At 44.1% G+C, this 23,598-nt stretch overlaps 1 protein-coding gene across 2 annotated transcripts in view; it reads right to left on the bottom strand.

Moving 5' to 3' along the window:
• BIRC6 (baculoviral IAP repeat containing 6) overlaps positions 1–23,598 on the bottom strand; it is a 177,129-nt gene that overhangs the window by 124,672 nt on the left and 28,859 nt on the right. For both annotated transcript variants that reach the window (XM_056853593.1, XM_056853594.1), the window contains exons 9-19: positions 22,831–22,889; positions 19,575–20,969; positions 16,133–16,282; positions 15,502–15,727; positions 7,830–7,990; positions 6,522–6,653; positions 5,169–5,300; positions 4,770–4,948; positions 2,790–2,920; positions 1,657–1,818; positions 1,443–1,574 (exon numbers count right to left, since the gene is read on the bottom strand). In XM_056853593.1, coding sequence (XP_056709571.1) covers positions 1,443–1,574; positions 1,657–1,818; positions 2,790–2,920; positions 4,770–4,948; positions 5,169–5,300; positions 6,522–6,653; positions 7,830–7,990; positions 15,502–15,727; positions 16,133–16,282; positions 19,575–20,969; positions 22,831–22,889 — 2,859 coding nt within the window. The remainder of the gene's footprint in view (positions 1–1,442; positions 1,575–1,656; positions 1,819–2,789; positions 2,921–4,769; positions 4,949–5,168; positions 5,301–6,521; positions 6,654–7,829; positions 7,991–15,501; positions 15,728–16,132; positions 16,283–19,574; positions 20,970–22,830; positions 22,890–23,598) is intronic.

Here is a 23,598-nt window from a genome sequence, read left to right as displayed (position 1 = left end):
AGAGAAAGATCAGTACTACACAACTCAACTGAAAAGTGCCACTCACTATTATTGTCAAAGAGTGTAGACCATGTCTATCCCTGTAGTGAAATCCTTTGCACTACAGTAAAAACCAGTTCAATTTTATGCCAGAAATTATAACAACTTAATTAGGACAGTACCATCTTGGTGCTACTCAACCAATTAAGAGTTCCTAGGGCTGAGCTACTGGTCCCCTGTCCCTTTCATCAGGTGGGACCCAGGCTAATGTTTCTGCAGATGCAAGGACATCCTCTTGGACAGCACAATTTTAATGTCTCCTACACCAGCCTGAAATCTCACCCCCCATCATGATCCTGAGGGGAGAGGAGAGACCCAGGAATAAGAGTTCTGGGGGCAGTGTCTGGCTGCCACGGAAGGGAGGAGGCAGGTAGAAGTCCTTGATCTCCAGATATAGTAGTCTGGGCCCAAGCCTGGCAGTTGTTCTCAGGTGATGTGGAAGCTAGGAGACTGGAAGCAGTGGTGGCTGAAACAGGTAGAAGTCTCCTCTCCTTCCCTTGAGGTGTAGACTCCCTGCCTTCGTTCCTAGGAACCCTATAAGACTCCATTTTCGTTTTAGCTGGATGGGAGTGGGAGAGATTCATCCTCTGTTTTTACGAAGAATTCATAGACCATGTGGCGCACCTCCGTGGACCTGGACCACAACCTGAGAAATGCTGCACTACGAAGCTTCTTACAGAGATGAGTGAACTAGGGGGAAGTTCTCTCTCTCTCTCTTTTTTTAAAGATATCAAATCACAGCTGACTTATGGCGACCCTGTAGGGTTTTCAAGGCAAGAGACATTCAGAGGTGGTTTGCCATTGCCTGTCTCCACTTGACGGCCCCGGTATTCCTTGGCGGTCTCCCATTCAAATACTAGCCTGGGGTCAGGGCCGAGTGTGTGTGACTGGCCCAAGGTCCCCCAGCAAGTTTCTATGGCACGAGTGGGGATTTGAACCTGGGTTTCCCAGGTCCTAGTCCAACACCTAAGGAGCCCCGTGGTGCAGAGTGATAAGCTGCAGTACTGCAGTCCAAGCTCTGCTCACAACCTGAGTTCGATCCCGATGGAAGTTGGGTTCAGGTATCCGGCTCAAGGTTGACTCAGCCTTCCATCCTTCCGAGGTCGGTAAAATGAGTACCCAGCTTGCTGGGGGTAAAGGGAAGATGACTGGGAAGGCACTGGCAAACCACCCCGTAAAACATAGTCTGCCTAGTAAACATTGGGACGTGATGTCACCCCATGGGTCAGGAATGACCCGGTGCTTGCACAGGGGAGCTTTACCTTTAGTCCAACACCCTACACCACGCTGTTTTGTATGATTGTTTCTATATTCCAGTATATTAAATCTTAACTGGCATATATAACTAAAGGCAATCATGAGATAACATAAATGCACTCGAATACAAATCAATCTTTACCAACCTTATGCAAAGAGCCAGAAACCGTGCACATTTGTGCGCTATACTTCGACCTGCTTCAAAGAAGCAAACTCGTACTATATCGGAAAGACACATCCTTGTTTTTGTCAGCAAGCTCTCATTTGTTTCTTTTGAGCTGAAAAACAAAAACAGCCTTTCAAGCAAACCCTTAAGATAAATAGTATTTATTAACAAATGGCAGAACTGAAAGTTTTTACCTGCCCGGTCCATTGGACTGAACTCCTGCCAGCCAACACAGAATATCTAACACAAGACTCTGAGCATGTTCTGTTACAATTCCATCTTCTGCCTTTTTGCAGAGAGTATTAAGAAGTCTTTCATGGAATTCTGCAAACTGTAACATAGCACACCGCTGAACTCTAGAAAAGGCAAAGTACAGGAAGGGAATTAATTACTGAAAATGTCAGTATTGAAGAAGCCAGGTTTTTAACACTGCAATGCTCATGCCCATGGCCAAAAGGGAGGGACCGGGGAAGAAACTGGCTCCATTTAAGTCTCTCATCAGCTATTTCAACAGGACCACCACCACCCCAGAAAACCCCACATTTTAAAAAGAAAAACTGCTTTGCTTTCGGTGTAAGAACTGCCTTTGAAAGGGGCTGGTATGTGTGTGCAATTTCCCCCTAAATTTCCCTTTAAACAGCTCTCATGTGATCCTCCTCTGAAATGGCAGTTTTAGTCTCTTGGAGTTCCTAAGCTTTGGTAAGCTATGTTGCACAAAACATGCCACAGAAACCCAGAAAGATGCACACACACTTTTCACAAGCCTTGCCCAAATATTCCATCCAAATCAACTCACGCATACAATGGGAAGTATAAATATGCAGCTCTCAAGAATGCAGATACAGACCCAGTCAATGAATTCCGTACTAGACATGAAAGGTTTCTTTAAATGGCTGATTGGGGGGGTTACCTGAAGAGCTACTGAGAGAGCTTTCCTAACTAGGTATGAGGATTGCAGTACAGGTTGATGTACTGGACATCCGATATCCGGACTCATCCAAAAACTGGACCTTTTGAGCCGGCATGCAGGCATTACTCACAGGCCCTCAGCAGTTCTACTGATGGTTCAATGTACACATAATTATTAAAAATAAAGTTTAAAATTACATTCAGGCTATGTGTATAAAGTATATATAAAACATATATAAAACATAAATGAATTTTGTGTTTAGACTTGGGACCCATCCCCAAGATATCTCATTATGTATATGCAAAAATTCCAAAATATGGAAAGATCCAAAATACGGACCCCTTCTGGTGCCAAGAAGTGTAGATAAAGGATACTCAACCTGTATTTATACATCAAAATTACAAATGATAAACAAACCTTTCCTTTGAAACAGATGATTTTTTAAATCTTCTAATTGTTACGGAGACTTCTTGAAGCAAATCGCATCCTCTAAGGTTATCTGATTTCCGAGATGAATTGCTGGCTTCAGTTTTAGTGGATGATTTGTCCTGCACATGTAGAAAAAGAATAAAAAAACCCAAACCCATTTGTTTCAAAGTCATATTGTGCTTGCAAAAGATTAAATTATCTCTAGCAGGAACATTTATATAAAATTAGTGTTACCGTATTTTTCGCTCCATAAGACACACTTTTTTCCTCCTCAAAAGTGAAGGGAAATGTCTGTGCGTCTTATGGAGCGAATGTGTGTGAATCCGGCCCCCGGGGAGAAGGGCAAAGCTGCCGAGAGGCCCTGGGAGCCACGGCCGAACCCCAGCCGCAGCAGCCCAGCGCAGAGCCGGCGCGCCCTGGGAGCCGGCTAGGAAGCTGCCAGCCAGCTGGGGGGCGGGAGGCCCCTCCCAGCAGCTGCCAAGCGCAGTGGGAGCCCGGCGTGGAGCCCACGCGCCCCGGAAGCCGGCTTTAAAGCCGCCAGCCAGCTGGGGGGGCGGGAGGCCCCTCCCAGCCGCCCAGCGCAGCGGGGCACGGAGCGCCGTCCACGTGCTCGGGGATTCAGGGCGCTCCCCCAGGCGTAACGTCCCCCCCACTCGTGCAGACGGGGCATTCAGGCACCAGCCACCGCACAAGTCCCCAGGGCGGGTCTCCGCCGGTGCCCCTCTTGGGGGGCAGGGAGTCCGGCCAACCTCTTTCAGATCCCAGGGTCCCAAGCTGCTTCCCAGGGCATAGATGCAGGGGCAGTACACCATTTGATTCAGAATATATTTTTTCTTGTTTTCCTCTTCTAAAAACTAGATGCGTCTTATGGTCAGGTGCATCTTATGGAGCGAAAAATACGGTAAGTTAAGTTTAAGTTGAATTTGGCCCACATGCCTGCCATTTCAAACATTAAAAGATACCTTTTTAAAGTGACACCTCTTGGTGTCCATATACACATACATTGGGCTGTATCTCACCAGTTTTTCCAGTGGTAGGAGGAGAGGGCCCCTTCTGACCACTGAAGAGGCTATGCTGAGGACTGTGGTATCAATTTGGACAAAGGCCAGACAGGATGGCAACCACAGTGTGGAGGACAATCAGAAGAAATTCAGCAGAAATGCTGGGGTGGGGGATGGTACCCAAACCTATTACACTGGGTTGGAAAAGCCTGTCAAAGGACTTGGGAGAAAGACAAGATCTGCTCTGCCCCTCCCCTCAGCAGACAGCTGTTTATCGCCCCCACAAGCTTAGTAAGGAGTAGCACCCTGCCAGCAGAGGTGGCTATTTCACATGTAGCCCTTAGTACTGTGGCATTAACAAAGGTCTGCCAACTCTCAGAGATGATTTTGGAGCCAAACAGCAGGCTGCTAGGCATAGGGGAAGGTGAAAAAAGAGCCACTCCACCCACTATTTCCACAAGATTTTCCACTGGATCCAATATATTGCTCCAATATATTGATCCAATATATATATTGTATAATGGTATACACAGACAAGTCAATTGTCAGAAATCAAATGAGTTCAGGCTCTATAAATTTTCTTCACAATTACTTTGTGGCAAAAGTTTCAAAAAATTGGCGGAAGCCAAAGGGCTGGATCCAACAAACCACAAACCGTTCAGTTCATGAACAGATCTTTCCTCTCTCACTCCATGCTACCCAAAAAGCTGCTCCTGAGGGCTTCATGACTCTTACGAATAGCACAGCATGCAGTATGGGGGCCTGCAGCTTGAGATGGAAATTACGGAGCTAGCAGAAGGGCCTTGTACAGCACTTTAACACCCAAGGCACCTTTTAAAGCAGCCCATTTGTTGAAGCCATTTTTTTGGTCATGCATTAAAAATGAAACAATCAGAAAGAAATTTCTGCAAGCAGGTAAGGAGAAGCATAATTCTGGCCATGCTTTCTTGATATGTTATTTAAATACCTTGCCTGCTGCAACTTTTGCCAGAAGAGAAGCAAGGGAATGACCCTTGCTATTTTGAGGCTTTAGAGATGGTATCCTTACAACAGGCCATATTCCACCATTGCAAATCTCTTCGGTTCCTCTGTCATTCACAGCTTTCACATGGATTAAAAATGAACGGTATTTGCCACCTGCCATCCCTAGAAGAAAACACACATAACATGTGAAAACAAAGCCTTTAACTTACTTTACATGTTTTTTTACATATATTGTTCAACACTTCACTTCTGAGACGACCCTCTAAAAGACATTTTAATCTTCAGCTAGGGTCATCTCAAGCATGCAGTTGTGCATCTGTTAAGTACTAAAAGAAACTCATATTTTGAAATTTCATTTCAAAGTACTCCAGGAACATTTTACCTTTAACAAGCTTTGGACTTGTTAGCGTCAACATTCCAGCATGCCCTGAAAGATCAAGTCCGGTAGCCAACCATACTGGACCACAAAGAATATCTTCTTTATGATCGTCTAAGAAGGAACATAATCGAAGACCTTTAAAAAAAAGTTTGAAAGAGTAAAATTGCATTGGCCTTTCACAAATGTTCACAAAGTTAACCTGGTCAAAGAGGTCTATGATACTGAATTAATAGCAAAGCACTGCATTTTTCACTACAGAATTATGGTTTAAAAACCCTACATATATACAAACTAAAAAAAAATTAAATTAAAGGAACGCTAGTGGGTTGGATACAAACTAAATCTTTCAATAACAGAAGGAGGGGGGGTCATTTCCACCAATTCCCTCTTCCGCTGCAGACTCCAATCTGTGCTCATGCTGTTTCTGAGCATCCCCTAGCTCTAGAAAGAGCCAACAGAGGAAGGCTGCCTTCAAAACAGACATGCAAGCAGGACTGGTGGACAGAAGTTATGTTGTGCCGCACTACCGAGTGAATCCTTCCTTCCCTCAATTTTTTTTATGGAAGATGCAAAGCTATAAGGCTGTACACAATTAGCGCAGTCTGGTTTCTAGCTCTCCAGACTCCCTGTGACCAAGCACTTTTGCCACTATACTGTAAACTGGGAGACACTCCGCATGACTGATCAGAAGCAACAGGAGTGGGAACTCGTTCAAGCAGCTACAATGATGTTTAGCTTGTTGATGGAATTAGGACAGTCCCAGTGGCGGTGGCCAACATCTGTGTCTTCTTCCCACAAGTGTGAGTGAAGGCAAAATGAGGCAGAACAGCACAGCACATTTCTTGGTAGTGGAACTCTTTGTTTAGCACTGCCTAATTATTTTTTTTAAGCGGGTAAAAAACCTCCCTATTTTAGAAGTCTCTGAGAGCATTGCTATAATTTCTGCTGCATTACTGTGCTCTTTGGTTTTAGCCGCTTGGGCCTGAATCCTATCTTAGGCTGGAGGAAGTTCCTCCAATCTAAGGGGAAGGCTTTTAACTTTGCTCAGTAGAGCCAACAGGATACATGGCAGTGCTTCTATTGAGGAGTTTCTTTCCGTTTAATGAAATTTTTATGCAAGCTGTTTTCAGAACTGAGTATTGGTCTAACAAGTGGGATGCAAGTTTTAGGAATGAAAGTAAATGAGAGAAATACCAGAACAGCTAAGCAGTAGCAGTTGACAAAAATTAATTAATTAATTAAGTATCCCAATTTTGTCTATATCTGCTACTACAACATTTACTTACAAATACTAACTGTCAAACTTGTAAGTGGCAAATGCGTTTTAAAGGAATGCAGTACTTCAGTGTAACTCACATTGCGACTCCTCTACATCCATATTTTGCATTTCTTCATTCAGATCATCTAATCCTGGTTTTCCATTCCTCTCCATTTCAACATTATGAGCCGGAGACAGAGGAAAAGTTATCTGCCTATCTACAGCTGCTTCTGTGGAATCCAAGAAACATACTTTTACACTTCTCTTCCAAACCCTTAACTTGCTGTTCCTATTATATTGTAATATTAAAATGAAGTATTTTCAATAAAATTTTGTTCCACAACAGTATTTAGATATACTATACAAATTCAAATAGTTGACTTTATGAAACCTGTCCTTGTATGATCAGTAACTAACTCCTGAAAGACAGCCAGGGCTTTAAAAAAAAGAAAAGAAAGCATTTTGAATTCTTGGGCACAATAACCAAATGTTTAGGATCAAGTATTAAACCTCTATCTGGCTGCTCTGCGCAAAGATTTGGGAAAGGGAGAGAAAATCCCTGACAAATCCTTTCAGTGCTGAATTTTAAGTGCCTAAGTAAATAAATGCTCAGGGATGCTCCTCAATGTTGCTGCCATTAGTTCCTGCCCACCCCAATCCTCAGGCATCACTATCCCAGCTTAGACAGTGTTACAAGAAAGTAGTGCCTGGTTAATTCTCTCTTCTGCTCCTAGAAATTTTTATTGCTAGCAGAAATATAAACAGGTATGCAGCTTGCAAGGCTACAGAGGCTGTCACCTGTTGCCAGTACTAATTATGGCAACAAAGCAGCTGCCTACAGCCAATTATTTGCCAAAGATAAATTGCCAGGCTGTTTTTCCCATTACCTACCAAATTCAGCTGTCTTTTTGTGTGTGTTACATTTTACAAATGTCCTTCTAGGTACAATAGGCATTAACACGGGTACAATTTGCAAACAGCTCAAAAATATAACTGGAATGGGATTCTCTCATTCAGAACAGCAAATCAAACTTCAGAAGCATTTCTCTTGCCATCCTAATTCACTCATTTATATAAATGGAAAAATTATACCCTGCTATTCCAGAGCATCACTGATGTCTCCCGAGCTGCTGGTTACTCAATCTAGTTCTACCACTTTTGTTTTTAAAACAGATCAGCTTTACCAAGTCAACATAAAACTTTCTACATTACATTCAGCAACAAAGTACTTTCTTGAATCCAACTTTGTTTTAATACAAATGATGAAAAATGAACAAAATTCAAATTTAAGGTATTGCCTTGGTACTTCCAACACATTAGATCCATTCACTACATAGATACATTTTATGAACCTTACCGTTAAATACAAGACATTAAAATAGACAATCTGTTCACTCTTGGCTTACCGCTGACTTTCCCTAAGCCTGGAGCTTTGTTTTTCAATAAAGTCACTTGAATCTGTGGAATGTTTGTGATGTTCGAATTCAAAACAAATTTGAAGTCCACATGTCCAACCATACAGGCTTTTGGCAAAACCAGTTCAAAGACATGTTCATCCCAGCTGTTGCTACAAATGGAAGAGGGAAAAGTCATGTAGACACTGATACGTATCTTTTATTTTATTATCAATCAAGTTTTATTTTGATACAATATCAGCTCTGAATAAAATCAAAGTTGGGTTTAAAATAATAAAATAAAATAATAAAAGTTGATGATTCTGGGAGGGATGATTTGAAGAGGAGGAAAGATCTTCTATGGGGAGGGGTTTTCAATTAGCTGTTTTATTTTATTAAAGCTATTCAAGTTAACTTTTGGTATGTTTTGTTACAGTGATAGAAGGAACAAATTGTGTAAATAGCTTTTGTCTGTACTTCCTGAAATGAATGGGAGATGGGAAGCTGCAAGCCATTAGGAGCTGAATCAGTTAAGCCATTCCTGACCAAATCCATTGTCATCTGCTCTGCCTTTTTCTCCCTTTGCTTGTCCTGTTTGTTTCAGTTGTGTGTGTGTGTGTGTGTGTGTGTGTGTTAAGTGCTGTCTAGTCGCTTCTGACTCATGGTGACCCTATGAATTAATGTCCTCTAAAACACCCTATTGTTAACAGCCTTGCTCATGGTCTTGCAAACCGAGGACCATGGCTTCCTTTATAGTCAATCCACCTCATGTTGGGTCTTCCTATTTTCCTGCTGCCTTCAGCTTTTCCTAGCATCATGGTCTTTTCCAGTGACTCTTATCTTCTCATAATGTGACCAAGGCAGGATAGCCTCAGTTTAGTCATTTTAGCTTCTAGGGACAGTTCAGGCTTGATTTGATCTAGAACGAACTGACTCTCTAATAAGTTAACCCAGACGGCCTCAGAGGCAACAGGACTTGTTTGAGAATGGGAGGGGAAAGTTTCACTTTAGTAGCAGGTCACTAAAGGAATGGTGAATCTGTTTAAGTTGTTCAAACCTAGGCCATGACAGGCCTGGGAACCAGTCTTAGCTAAATATTTGTTACCTTTTTTCCTTCACGTGTAGTTGCCTGCCCTGGACTTCCCAGTGGTGTTAAAAATCAACCACTGAATTAGAGGTTGCGGTTTTGTTCTTGTATTGTACAGTAGTTCCTGTCCTTTTTAAAAGTCCACAGTGACAAGTGAGACTATTAACAGAACACTGAGTGAGATTTGTAAAATTCGCTATTATATAGAGAGGTCACCTCTACTATTTGCAGAGGGGAATTGGCCTCAGGAATAGTTGAGGCCATGGGAGGGCTGGCAAAAGCAGAAAAATGAAGGCCCGGTTTAATTCACTCTGATACCTGGTTTTAATCATTAGTTGCAAACCACACTACTCTTAAAGCCTGTGTAAAGGAATGCATGCCTCTGAGTATGTTTGAGGATGTGTAGAATGCCTTTTAGTCACAAATGAAGCTCCTGCCCTCAACACCCATATACCCCACCACTGGTTTCAGGCTAAAATATTGAAGAAGCATAATGTCAGGCAGCTTTAAACTCAAGAACCTCTCCCTACAGCAAAGAAATTCTTCCCTGAAAAAGGCCAAACGACTGAAGAGGCACAATACCCAGGCAGCCGTTAGTCCCACCGCTTCTCAGCGGTATGTGGAATGGAGCCTTGGCTTACCTGTGAGGGTTCCTTCTTTCTCTGAGGGAAGAGGACATCTGATCAGCGGGTGTTTCCTTTTTCTATGCTCAGGGAGAGGCAGGATATTAAACCTTTTGCTGCCTGCCCTCTGTTGGAAACGCCCCGAACTGTCAATTCGAGGACTTCCATAGCAGTAAAAAAAGACAGGAAGCCCATAACACGTAATACAATAACATGCAAGAATAATTGGTTGTAAATACATAACAGAAGGTAACGTAACATGAAAAAAACAGTGATTGTTAGAACATTGGGTAATAACACTCGGGACGGAGTGAATGGTTACTGCACTTGTTGATGTTAGCGCATCGTAATCCTTCTCCTAATATTCTTCACCCTGGGCGGGCAAGATGTCCTCTTCCCTCAGAGAAAAAAGGAGCCCTCACAGGTAAGCCAAGATTCCGTTCTCTTCTCTGAAGATCAGAGGACATCTGATCAGCGGGATTTTCAAAAGCTGTGACATCTCGGTGGGATTAAGGATCCTTCGCTACTTGCTGCAGGACTTTTTTCCCGAATGCCGCATCCGCAGAGGCATAGGTGTTGATCTTGTAGAGCCTGACGAATGTGGAGGGGCTTGACCAAGTGGCTGCTCTGTAGATTTCTTCCACTGATGCCTGCGCATCAAAGGCCGCTGAAGTCGTCGCACTACGCACCTAGTGCGCCATAATCCCCTGCGGGGAGGACATGCCAGAATGCTTGTAGCAAAGTTGAATGCATTGTTTGAGGCACTTGCTTGGATTCGACATCTTGGATCCCTTGTTGGGTGGAGAAATTGACACAAAAAGGGCCTCCGAGTGTCTGAAGGGCTTAGTTCGCTTAAGATAAATTTGGAGTGCTCTCCTCAGATACAAGGTGTGCCAGTTCTTTTCTCTTGGATGAGTCGGATTGGGGCAGAAAGATGGCAAGATTAGCTCTTGTTGCCTGTGAAAACCAGAGTTCACCTTTGGTATAAAAGTTGGGTCCGGCCTAAGGACTACTTTGTCTGCGTGGAATACGCAAAGGCTGTCCCTGGATGAAAGAGCACCCAACTCCGAAACTCTTCTCACTGAGGTGACTGCGACGAGAAAAAGAACCTTCATATGTAGGAAGGCTAAGGCAACCTCTCTCAAATGTTCGAACGGTGGTTTAGTCAGGGCGTTTAAAACTAAGTTCAGACGCCAGGTAGGGAACCTGTGCACAGTAGGCGGTGAAATATAGGAAACCCCTTTTAGGAAGGTGGTGATGTGGGGGTGTCGAGTCGTGGCGTAGCCATCTAGATGGGTGATTACGGTGGCTATGGCAGCGACCTGTCTGCGAAGAGTGGACGCCTTTAGTTTTAGGTCCAGACCATCTTGTAGAAAGTGTAGGTTGGCTGTTGATATGGCCAGGGGGTCCAGTTTCTTTCTAGCACACCAGCGCACAAACATCTTCCTGGTAAAGTTGTATATGCGTTTTGTTGACAATTTCCTGGCTTCTAACATAGTGGACACTACCTGTTCTGAGTATCCCCAGCTCAGCATCCGCTGCCTTTCAAGTCCCAAGCGGTCAGTTTTAAAATGGGGCCTTGGTGAAGAAGGTCCCTGGGGACCGGGAGCCCCCATGGTTCTTGAGTGGATAGTTCTCTCAGCGCTGGGAACCAAGGACGGTGAGGCCAGTGAGGCGCGATCAGGATGACATGGGCCTGCTCTGTTCGAATCTTCCGGATAACCTTGGGGAGGATCGGAAGGGGCGGGAAGGCATATAGTGTCTCCCTTGGCCAAGGAGTCTCTAAGGCGTTGACGCCCTCCGCTTCTGGGTGATTGTACCCGGAGAAGAATCTCTGCAGTTGTCGGTTCCTCGATGAGGCGAATAGATCCACTGATGGACGACCGAATCTCGCATGGATGAGGTGAAAGATTTCCCTTTTCAGAGTTCATTCTCCTTCGTCCACCATCTGTCTGCTCAGCCAGTCTGCTTGCGAGTTTAGGGCACCTTTTATGTGTTCCACCCTTATTGAGGCGAGATGTTTTTCCGCCCAGCTGAGGATGGCCTCTGCATGGAGGGAGGAGGAATGAGACCCTCCTTGCCTGTTTATACATGCCTTCGCTGACACATTGTCCGTCCTGATGAGGATGTGTCTGTTCTCTACCATCGGCTGGAAATGAAGAAGAGCTTTGTGGATGGCCCTCAACTCTAGTCTGTTGATATGGAGATGAGTCTCTGACGTTGTCTACTGACCCTGCGCTATGTGATGCTGTATAGTTGCTCCCCAGCCTTCTAGACTCGCGTCCGTAAATATCTGAATCGCAGTGTCTTGTATGTACGAGAGTCCCTTGGCTAGGTTTGTCCGGTGTACCCACCACTTGAGGCTGCTCCTGACTTGTTGGGACAGACTGATGCGAGGGTTTTTCTTTTGGGAGATCTGTACCTGGTAAGGTTTCAGGAACCATTGAAGTGACCTCATGTGTAGACGAGTCCATGGTACCAGATCTATGCAGGACACCATAAGCTCCTGGAGACTTACTAGAGAGGAGAGACCCATTGTTCTCGCCATCATGGTGGTTTTGGCTAGAGCTATCAGTTTGGAGATCTTGTCCTGAGGAAGGAACATCTTGTTCTGGGAGGTGTTGATGATGGCTCCCAGGTGGTGTATTGATTGAGCAGGCGTAGTTAGATTCTTTGACATGTTCACCAGGAAGCCATGGTGGATCAAGGTCTGAACAACCTGGTCTGTGTGGAGGCGGGAGAGCTGTTCCGAAGGGGCGCCTACCAAGTTGTTGTCTAGGTAGGGGAAAATATGAATTCCGTTTCCTTAGGATTGCCACGATGGAGACCAGGACTTTGGTGAAGACCTTTGGCGCGGACGTAAGACCGAAGGGGAGGGCCCTGAACTGAAGGTGTAGTTGACCATAGGTAAAGCGTAGGTACCTGCAATGGGATGGGTGTATCAAGATGTGAAGATATGCCTCCGTCAGGTCGATAGATGTGAGGTATGCTCGAGATCGTAGAGCCTCCACAATGGAGCGGAGTGTCTCCATCCGGAAGTGTTTTTTGCTGACAAAGAGGTTGACATACTTCAGATCCAGTATTGCCCTCCAATCTCCATTTCTTTTGGGCACTGTAAAGAAAAAGGAGTATACCCCGTCTCGCCGCTCTGAGGTTGGGACATGTTCTATTGCTTGAATCTCTAAGAGGTATTGGATGGCTGTCTGGGTCTGAAGCGCTTTGTCTGGTCTTCGACAGATCGGAGAGATAACGTAACGATTTGGGGGGGGGTCTTAGAAATGCGATGCTGTAGCCTTGGCGAATTAGTTGTTGCACCCAGGCATCTGTGTGAGGAGAGGCCCAGGCGTTTGCAAAATAAAGAAGCCTGCCTCCTACTGGAATTGCTGAGGAGTCATTGCTTGTTTTGTTTGTCACCAAATCGGGATGACTTGTCTGCACCTTGGTTTTGGAAGGTAGATCCCTTTCCGAATCTTGAACCTCTCTCCTAAAGGATCCTCGGCCTGAATTCCAGCCGCCTCTTCGTCCATCGGATCTGGGGCATGCCATGAAGTGGGAGGTCCGAAAGGGCTGAAAGGAATGTGAAAAGGATGGTTTTCCATCCTTCTTGATGTACTTAGGTAATGCCTTCTTGTTGTCTTTGGTCTCTATAAGGATGTCATCTAGCTTGGGACCAAAGAGACGACCTCCCTCAAAAGGGTATCCCAGAAGTATGGATTTTGACCCGGAGTCAGCCGACCAGGATCTAATCCAGGCTGCCCTTCTGGCCACCGAGGACGCTGTCAAAGATTTTGCTGTGAAGGACATAGAGTCCAGGGTAGCATCGGTCATGAAGTTGGAGGCTTTTAGGAGCCGGTTTAGGCCGTCCAGCACTCTCTTGTTTTCCTGTGGAAGCAAGTCAATAATCTTCCTAATCCACATTATGCTAGCTCTTGCCACCAAGGCTGCTGTGGCTGATGCTTGGATAGACACAGCTGCAGTCTCATGTGCCTTTTTTGTGGCATAATCAATTTTTCTATCCAGGGGATCTTTTATGCTACCTGCCCCATCCTCTGATATTAAACCCGAGGACTGTAGGTCTGCCACAGGAGCTTCTACCAGGGGAACTTGTAGTAAGGTCATGGCTCTGGGTTCCAGGGTATACAACTTTTTTATTGAAGCTGGAACCTGCTTAGTTGACATGGGTTTTTGCCACTCTGCCTTAATTAAGTCTTCAAAGTACTCAGGGAAAGGCACTGAAAGTGGTTTAGACTGTAATCTAGCAAAAAATTCCTTAGAGCCCCTGAATTTAGTCTTGCTCTTAATAGTTTCAGTGTCCTCATCTTCATGGAGGTCAAGGGCTGCCATGACTTTACATAAGGAGGACTGGTAGTCCTCTCCCTTGAATAAACGTGGGTGGAGATCTTGGCCCTGGGCCCCCCCTTCTTGCTCCTCCTCTGAGGAGAACAGCCCTTCTCTCTCCTTGTCTTCAGAAGAAAGATTCTGTTGAGCTGCTTTGGAAATGTGTGGTGGGGGTACCTTTTTGGCTGCCTTCGTTGGCCAGGCAGAGCTGGAACCTTGGGCTGCAGGCTCTGAGCGCACAGAGCCTCTAGATGGGGAGGATGCCCTGGAACTCATTGGCCCTCTGGAAGACGATTCCCCAAGAAGAGCAAATTCCTCTCTTAAAGCCCTTCTCATCAATTCAAGCATCCCCTGTTCACTGCCCCCCCGCCGTTAAAAGGGAAAGGGAGGTTTGTACATTACCGCCTGCACTGCACGTAGCCGATTCTCCCCTGGAGCCGGCAATACGGGCGTGCTCTGCGCTCTCACCCTCGTCACCCTCCAGGGACGAACGGGGAGGCTCCGCGGCTGTTTTCTCGGCGCACGTCTTTTTCGCGCCTTTTTCTCCATCGCTTTCGGCTGGCTTTCTCTTCTGTCTAGCCACCACCGCGGGAATCTCCTGGCGCCGCTTGACCTTCCCTCCGCTGTTTTGTGCTGGCTTGTGCCGGTGGGAGGGAAGGAGCTCTGTGGCCACTGCCTCATCGCCTGAAAGGAGTTCCTCCCCAGATTGTTCTGGCGACACCGCAATTTTCCCCCGTGAGGGAAAATATGGAGGCGCGGGAGGAGGGGGGGCACGAAGCATAAGAGGACAAAGGCAGCCACGGAAGGAAGGGAATAACAACGGATGGAGGGAGACAGTTGTTAGGAGACGGAATTTAAGATGGTATGGTAGGGTTGAAAGAAGTAGGTTAAAATGAGTAAAGTTGTAAAAGCCTAGCTATGGAGCTCGCTCCGATGCTGCTTCTCCCTCTGAGGCAGGAGGAGAATTGACAGTTCGGGGCGTTTCCAACAGAGGGCAGGCAGCAAAAGGTTTAATATCCTGCCTCTTCCTGAGCATAGCAAAAGGAAACACCGCTGATCAGATGTCCTCTGATCCTCAGAGAAGAGAAGCACTACTATTAATACAACTATTCAATGAGACAGCTCCAGGCCCCACCCCATGACATCAGGCCCTGCCCAATCTCAGTTTAAGATGATGAAGAGATGAGAACCCTAACCTTCCCCGCTCCAAGTGCACTCACCCCTCCCCCAACATTAAATCTCTGGCTATGGGTCTGGGCACAATTCATTCTATCTCTTCAGTATTTGGCCACCTCATTATCACCTCATTCGGCCGAATGTGCAGATCAGATCTAATACATTGAACAAGCATACTACAACTTCAACTGTAAAAAGGACCCATGGTTATCTTCCTTTATGTTCAGCTTCACAGATCTGTGAAATAACTCTCAATGCTCTGCAGACTGATAGCCAAATGTGAGAAACAACTGAACCTTCTCAGACAAAATGCTATCTGGTGACACTAAGAGAGCTTTGGGACCAGGAGTCTTCCCCCATTAGCAAAAGCTTTGGATTACAGGATCTGGGAGATCCCACTTTTATACCAATTAAGAAATCTGTTGGCTCAGGTCTTATGTTCCATGCACTGATTTTTCACCTGTCTGTCTGTAATTTCCAAGTCCGTGTATGCTGGGCTGCATCCCCGTGATGCTGCTGATGCAAGTGCTGTGGATGCCGCCTTTGCTGCTGCTCCTGTTGGACTTCAACCCAGCACGGAGGGACGGTGGCAGAAAACCGTGGTGTCAAAGTCTCGAAACGAGTCAGCTCCACTAAAGATGTCAAGGTTTCAAGGGAAAACGGCTGGTCCACTAGAAGATCAACTCCTGTTTTAGAAATGGAAGGAAAGGATGCTCAATGGGTACTAGGCTAACTAATAATCAGTATGAGGATATAACACACAAATCACCTTTGATCACAGCATGATTTTGTGCATTACAGGTTATAGGAAGCCCTCTACTTCAGAATATAACACATTGAAAACTGCCGACTCTTTTAAATCACAGCAGTATTTTAGCAGGGCAGTACATTCTGCTAATCCTGAATCTTGAAAGCACAATTCTGCAAAATAAGCATATGCAATGTAATTTAGTTTATTCTGATTATGAAACACTCATTTTGCATTTGCTGTGCAAAATACAAAAGGGTTCTTAGTTGAACGCTGTGTGATTCGTTAAAGGTACATCAAAAACATGCACAGACCGTTTGCCAAACAGGTATTATAAATTTACCTGCGATGCCTGGACTGGAAGGATTTGATAAAGGCTTGGTGCCTTCTGTTAACTGCTCTGCCACTTTAGAGAGAGATGCATCCACAAGTATATCAGCTTCATCTACATCATCACAAGTCCCTCCAATCTGGAGGAAATGAAGTTCTCCACCTAAGCACAGTTCAGAATTCAAGCACAAGTTCAGAAGAGTCCAAGTTAAACAACAGTACCTTAATCTCAAACTTAGCAATAATGACAATTCCTTTTCTAAAGGTATCTAGTTACTGAATTCACAGTAAATGCGTTAGGGCAAAGTTAGAGATGGAAACTAGGTTAGGGGAATTTTAAAAGGATTAATAAAATTCATGAATGGGATACTTTCAGCCTGTGAGTTCAGAGACACATCTCCAATTGCAGCCATTGTAGGCAAAGAGCAGGGAACACTGCCATCGGACCCTTGCCTCTGAGCATCCCAAAGGCATTTAAACTGGCTACAGTTCTCACCTAATGCTCAGTCTGAACGAGACTGAGCCAGTACATCAATCTCTGTTCAAAGTATCTTCTTAGCAAGAATATAGACCACAGCTCCTTTGGAGCCTATGAGTTCTTAAAATTCTTGCTGATGATTACAAGACTCAGAACAAACCAATTATACTGAGACCCCAGCCACTTGTGCAACCATTGTCGTGATTAGCTTTAGTGGCTACACAGGGTGGCTTGGTAGAATAGAGCTTTCCAAGAGATTATAAGCCCCTCTTCATAGGGAAGATATTCCATCCCTGATCACCTTAGGAGGCCCTTTTTGTACCCTCCTTCCGATCTATAGTCTCCTTTTTTCAGAATGGCTTCAGCTGATGTTCATAGTGAGCTTGCGTGGGAGGGGGAGACCAGAGGAAAGGAGGAGAAAGGGTTTAATGGGCTATTTGAACTTTATCAGGAGAGTACTTATAGACAGAACTCTCTTCCTTTTGAAAGTCCAATGTTAGGAAGTCCACTACCGGGATTCGAGTAGGGACTTTAACTCAAGTTGTTTTTTTAAGACAATAGGTTGAAGCAACAACTTTTTCTCCCCAGAGATTCCAGAACACAGTTCACGTTCTTGCATTTATCACGCTTAAGACATTCTATAGTCTAAACACACCAACACTGATACAATTATTAACGAATGGTTTGGGAACCATGAAATGCACACTGGGTTTGATTCTGAATACAGACCATTAAATTCAAAAGCAATCCAAACTCAGAATAACAATTGTTAATTTAGATTTGACACACAACCCAGATGCTGGTCAAAATCACTTGTGCGTAATGAACCCACATGCTTTTTTATTCTGGCCTGTGCCAGCCCTGACACCTCAGGCAGACCCATTCCAGAGGGTGTCCCTGACATCTTCACAGATGTAAGGGGGGGGGGGAGAACTGAAAAGCCCTCATGTTCATGTGCACAGCCGACTCACCAGAGGGTACAGAATTTCAAATATCAATTTCCCACCATTTTACCATCAGCAGAATTTTAGTTTCATTCCAGGTGGAGTGAATTTGATGGTATGATCAGTTCAGACTACAGTTTCTACCTCTCAGATATTTATCAAATGCAAGCCAACCAGAACAGAATCAGCACACTTTGCACATATTCCGAATGTCAATGCATCATAAATGCTAATAAAACAATTAGTGGAAACTTTACAGGGGGGAGAATCATGGAACCCACCAGGTAAAAAACAAGTTAGTTGCAGCTTAAGGCTTTATAACTGCCTATTTTAATTCTATTCTGTTAATATTACTAAATCGTGGTGTACTACAGTTAGCTAACATTCAGCTATGCACTCAAATTTTCATTGTATATTCCTAGATTAAGCTCATGGCATGCACATAAAGAATACAACTGGCAGAAATGTAATTTACACATTCACAGGATATAAATCCTGTGTTATATACAAGATTTATTTTAAAAATAATAATTGAAAGACAACTCAAACTATACAATGCAGTACCATCTTTGCGGACACCTTCCAAACTATATTTGCAAATGTTCTGCAGAAGTCAACAGCAGGGCTACCGAAATACTGAAATACAGATACCCAGTCACAGAATTTCTCTGCCTCCCAGATCCAACTCAATCATATGAAAACAAATCACATGACTTGCCCAGACATATGGGCCTTTGGAATCCTGTCCAGATGGCCTCCACTCAGAAGTCCAGGTATTGGTTTCTTCCCACTGCAATTTCCAAGATTTTGTCCCATAATACCTGCCTTCCTTCTTGCTTTTTCCTTTGTTAAAAGAAGTACCTACGGGTTTTTTAATTATATGAAGACTGGCATGTGCCAACAATCTATTTTTTTAAAGCACGTGATATGAAAAATACTCATACATACAATCACTTTTGCATGTTAAATCACACGCAAGCAGAGATCTTATTCCCAGGTAATGTGTATTTTTAAAGGGAAACAAGCAACTTATACTAGTATGTACCTTTTTTCTCTGGCAAAATATAAAATGCATGTGTATCAGTAGCCAAACATAAAACTAAGAGCAGCCCTTTTTGCCTGGTATATTAATAATTCTTCTGGTTTTCCACAGGAAATATCAGGAAAAACCTGTAAAAGCATATAGTTACCAGCATCCTGTCTTATTTCTTTTTTCCCTGGGTAATGGCCAACCCAGTGAAGTGGCTATTTAGCAAGCAAGAAATTTCATTCTGACTTTATTTGGAGCTTTAGATTTCTTGATAATTCCCATACACAGCCTTCCTAAAGGCCAAGAGATCACTGTCAGAAATTAATGAACGGGGGGGGGGGGGAATCAGACAGCTAGCGTTGCATGTGCACAGGTTCTGCCATTGTTACACTGAAGAAAAGATAATATGGTTACAAAAACGCACTTGGTAAAATTCAGGGGAATTGAAGAAGCTTTCTGTAATTTGTCAAAACCTCAAGGCATGCGCTTAGAGAATCTCCAGACTGCAGCCCAAATTTCTCTTTCATAAACTTTGGAAGTAAAAAAAGCAGCAAAGGCTTCCCATCCCAACCCACATATTTCCTTTACAGTAAAAAGATCCCAGCTCAGCTCAGACAATGCTCCAAACCGTGGTTTGCCATGGCGTCGGAACTGACAAATCACGGTTATAGCCACTACTCCTGCTCCAGAGGCCACTGCCACAGAGACCGGTGCTGAGCAGATACAAAATGAAGGCCAACAACTGCACTAAGTTACAATCTGCCTGCCGATTTAGAAATTCAAACTATGGATTGGGTTCTAATGAAGGCTGTTAGCACAAACAGCGGCTTGACATGCCAGAACTGAGCCTTATCCTTTCTAAGAATGACTAACAACATGGAAAGGAACACTCTAGTGCATATTAGAAGTACTTTAACATCTCAATAAAGCATACATTACAAGCACATTATGTACTCAATTTCTGTTTTACAAATTTGACCACAGAATTCAATGAAGTTCTTACCTTTGGTGCATGCACACAGTCTATCAGTGCCCGAGCAGTATATTACAGACACAAATTTATCTGGTTCCTCAGTCCCCTCCTTTTTAGGTGGCTCCACTTTGGCCAGAATTTCAAAGTTTGAAAGGTCTAGTATTTTTACAAATCCTCCCTGAGTGGTTATTACCAGATGCCCAAGAGTAGAGATTTCTGATCTTTTCTCTCTCTCACTGCCATTCTTAGAAGTCACTTGTATTTCCTCTGCAGGCTCCTCACAGTCATCTTCTCGATTATCCAATATGTCTGGTGGGAGCAAAATCATTGAGGTAATGGTGTCCTGGGGGTCTTTGATATGCTGGATTTTTACCGGTTCTTCTTCTAGAGTCACAATCCTAGTGGCATAGTTCATCTTGTAAAGTACTAGGTAACCACCACTAGCACTCCGCTGCTCTGGTTGGATTATTAAAGGCATCTGCACATCTGCTGGTGACTCATGCTGGATCATACTGATATTTGCACCATTCACTACAGCAAGGCTAGAATCTAGCTCCCCCTTCCTTCGGTTACATAGTGCCGAGTTTAATTTATTTAAATTATTCAAGGCCTCTACTTGATTTATTGCACTCAGGGATTCAACTGGGCATGCCCGCAGTCCTATCAACAAATGAACTCCATCTGCACAAGGAGTGACTGAATCTACGCAAAGGTTCTCCTCCTCTGCAAACTTTGGCAGTCGCTGGCACTGAACCAAAGTCCCAGGCTTGGGAACCATAGAGCTCCACTTGTCAGAGTCTGGAGAAGTTAGGCTAGCTGTTGCATCTGCAAACTGCTGAATGTAAGTCACAGGGGGATCCTGCAACAGCAGCTGCTCCTGACTGTCCAGCTCCATCTCTATGATCTGTGGAACTGTAAAACCATCATCATGTAAACTTTTACTCATGATATTGTTCATCTGTGAAAAGATTTTTCCTGCTTTTTCATCAGATTCCTTAATGCTGTACAGCAGCAATATAGGCAAAGTCCTCCTTACCAGAGGAGAATTTAGTTCTGAATTCGTACAGGATTCGTTGTCAGTTGATCCCTGGTCTGACACGCTGCCACCTTGAGTCCTGCTTAAATCATCCAATGACCTCTGAGAATGACTACTAACGGGGGAGGTAGCAGGCGATTTGTACGTTAATAAACCTCCAGCTAATAAACAAGGAAAGGGAATGTTATGATGTTCCAGATGCTTTTCCTTCATCTTTTCACTCTTACAGTTGGCGAGGCAAGGATTTGCCCCAAGTTCCTCTAAATCTTTCACTGTATCTTCAAGTACGTTTGCCACTATTTCCCACTGAAGCTTCTCTGGCTGCTGAAGAATGCTGAGTGCTGTTACGTCGAGGCTCACTTCCATGGTTTCCTTTTGTGACATATGTCCTTTAAGTGGAGCAAATAGCATTAGAAAAAATAATCAAAAGCTATTCAAAGACCTATAATATAGACTGAAACTGACAGTTTCAATCAGGTAACAATACATTCTAAGAAATTCAGGCAAAATGGCACTTTTATTTTTTAAAAACATTTGAAGCTGCCTTTTCTGCCAAATTCAGCTTACAACATTTAACACAGTAACTTGAACTAATCTGTGCTCTCGCTAAAGCCTTCTTCATGATATGCTTGTCACCTGCTATCCTCCTCCACTCTACCACCATCCTAATATGGCCAGAATGAATAAAATTAAAAGCTACAAAGGAGTGAGGCTTTTCTTTACTGAACTGTGCTTTTTTCTTTTAAGGAAGCATATACTCCACTGGTGAATGCTGGATCCCTGACAAACATACTGGTACCTTGCATCTAATTGTGAAGTGTGCCTGAATCTGTGGATACTTTAATCCGTGGAAGAGGACCGCATTGGCACAAAGGAGACTTTTCCCCCAAACGTGTGTGTGAATCTGAAAACTGGGGGGGGGGAGTTGAGGGGAGGTTAAGTCCCCCAAAACAGAGGAATGCTGTCTGAGCATATGAACAGACAATGAAGCTACAATGGAACTCCTGCCTCATGGTGGAGGAAGTAGCATGACAAGTGGGGAGGGAGAGCTGTGGGCACAGCAGCTGGGAGGTAGGCAGGAGGTTGGGAGGTATGAGGGGGCAAGGCAGCAGCAGTCCCCACTAGAAACCCACCCCCAACTTACTTACAAGGTGGCAAAGGAGAAGACAGCCAGACAGAAAGAGGAAGGAGGAGCAATGTGAGGTGAAGGACGACCAGGTGAAAAGGCCCCAACACTGCCGCCTCAGCCACCCTCCCCTTGGCTACTGAAAAGGCCAGGCAGAGCTGGGGGGGGGGGGAGTCCACTCACCGGCCTGACTCATCCCCCCCCCACTCAGTAACTGACTCCCAGCGGAGGAGGGGGGTGCAATAAAGGCCAGTGAAGGGAGAGGAGGCAGCTGCACAGGTGCAGCAGAATGGACAGAGACAGATGACATTTGGGAACGAAACAAGAAAAAGAGAGAGTGTATATGTTAGAGAGAAGACACTGGAGGACAGAGCAAGAGAAAGAGTGACAGTGGGGGACAGAACAAGAAAGACTGACAGGCTGAGAGAAAGTGAGAGAAGGGATAGAGGGAAAGGGAAGAAGTAAAAGTGGAGGGAATGGGATGGCCGCTTCTGCAAGTTTCTTGCAGGTCCCCACTTCTGATACATATGTGAAAGAGCAAGCTGGTTATATTCCCGTTACATTTTTAGATGCACGTTTGAATCATGTAGCTGTCTGCCTAAAAACTTAATACCTGAGGTGCCCCTTAACGATTAGGGAAAGGCAATTGTCTACATTTATATGCTTTGCTCATAATATGACAAAAAGTAATGCATCTGATTAAAGGAAGCTTTATTTCCCATCACTACATACATACACTTTTCATGATTGTGTAGTTCAGCTCTCAACCTCGTCAAAACTGTTCAGAGCACAGGATCGAGATAGGCCAACACTTGCTTCAGTGCTGTGAGCCAGCTATGCTCTCTGCCCCAAAGCAGTAATCATCTACAGTACTACTTCATGGCAAATCAATGGGATTGGGAATGGGGGATTAGTAAAGCGGAATACGCTTCATGGGAGTCCATTTCTTTCTTCCCCATCCCCCAGCAAGGTTTCATGGGTCCCAATTTCTTAAATGTAATTCCATAATATTTTTAAAGATTTAAGGGTGCACATGTAATCCTAATCATTTGTTTGATCAAGTATCCTTTAATCCTTGTTAAAGAACTTATAATCAACATTCTATGCCAAAAATATGGTCCTACCAGTCACTGATTCTGATCTGGACTGCTCTTCACTGTCTGAATCTTCCAGTAAATCGTCACTAAAGGTAAGATAAAGAGTACAAAGATTGTGAACATAAGGCAATAATTTAACATAAACAAGTATGTATTTAGCAGTTAATTTATAAACACTTTCTCTATTTATGCCATGACAATTTTACTTCCTTCACTGTCACCCTCTCCTAAAAAAAAAAAAGATTCAGTTTTGATAAGAAGAAACCAAAACAGCTGAAAAGGCAGAAAAAAAATGAGTGGCGATGGGAAATACAGTAATTTGAACTACCATGGACCAAATCTTAAAAACTGAAGTTAATGCTAGCTGCTGGTGAGTCAGTGCAGTCATGTACTGGAGCTTGAATCTGATCTCAAATTTTGAATCTTTCCCTTCCTCTCTCCCTTTGCCTCAACTTCCCTTCTGTAAAATAGGAGCAACAGCAACTTAACACAGAGGGTTACTGCAAAATCAAATACAGTAAGACACTAATGCTGATGACACTACATTATTGGCAGAAAATAGTGAAGATTTGAAACAACTACTGCTGAAAGTTAAAAGAGAAAGTGCCAAAGCAGGACTGCAGCTGAACATCAAGAAAACAAAAGTAATGACTACAGGAGAATTACACAACTTTAAGGTTGACAATGAGGAAATTGAAATTGTTCAAGACTTTCTATTCCTTGGCTCCACCATCAACCAAAAGGGAGACTGCAGCCAAGAAATTAGAAGGAGATTGAGACTGGGAAGGGCAGCCA

Source organism: Euleptes europaea, chromosome 7 (genome assembly GCF_029931775.1).
Source record: "Euleptes europaea isolate rEulEur1 chromosome 7, rEulEur1.hap1, whole genome shotgun sequence".
NCBI lineage: Eukaryota > Metazoa > Chordata > Lepidosauria > Squamata > Sphaerodactylidae > Euleptes > Euleptes europaea.
This window is presented reverse-complemented; position numbering and strand designations above follow the sequence as displayed.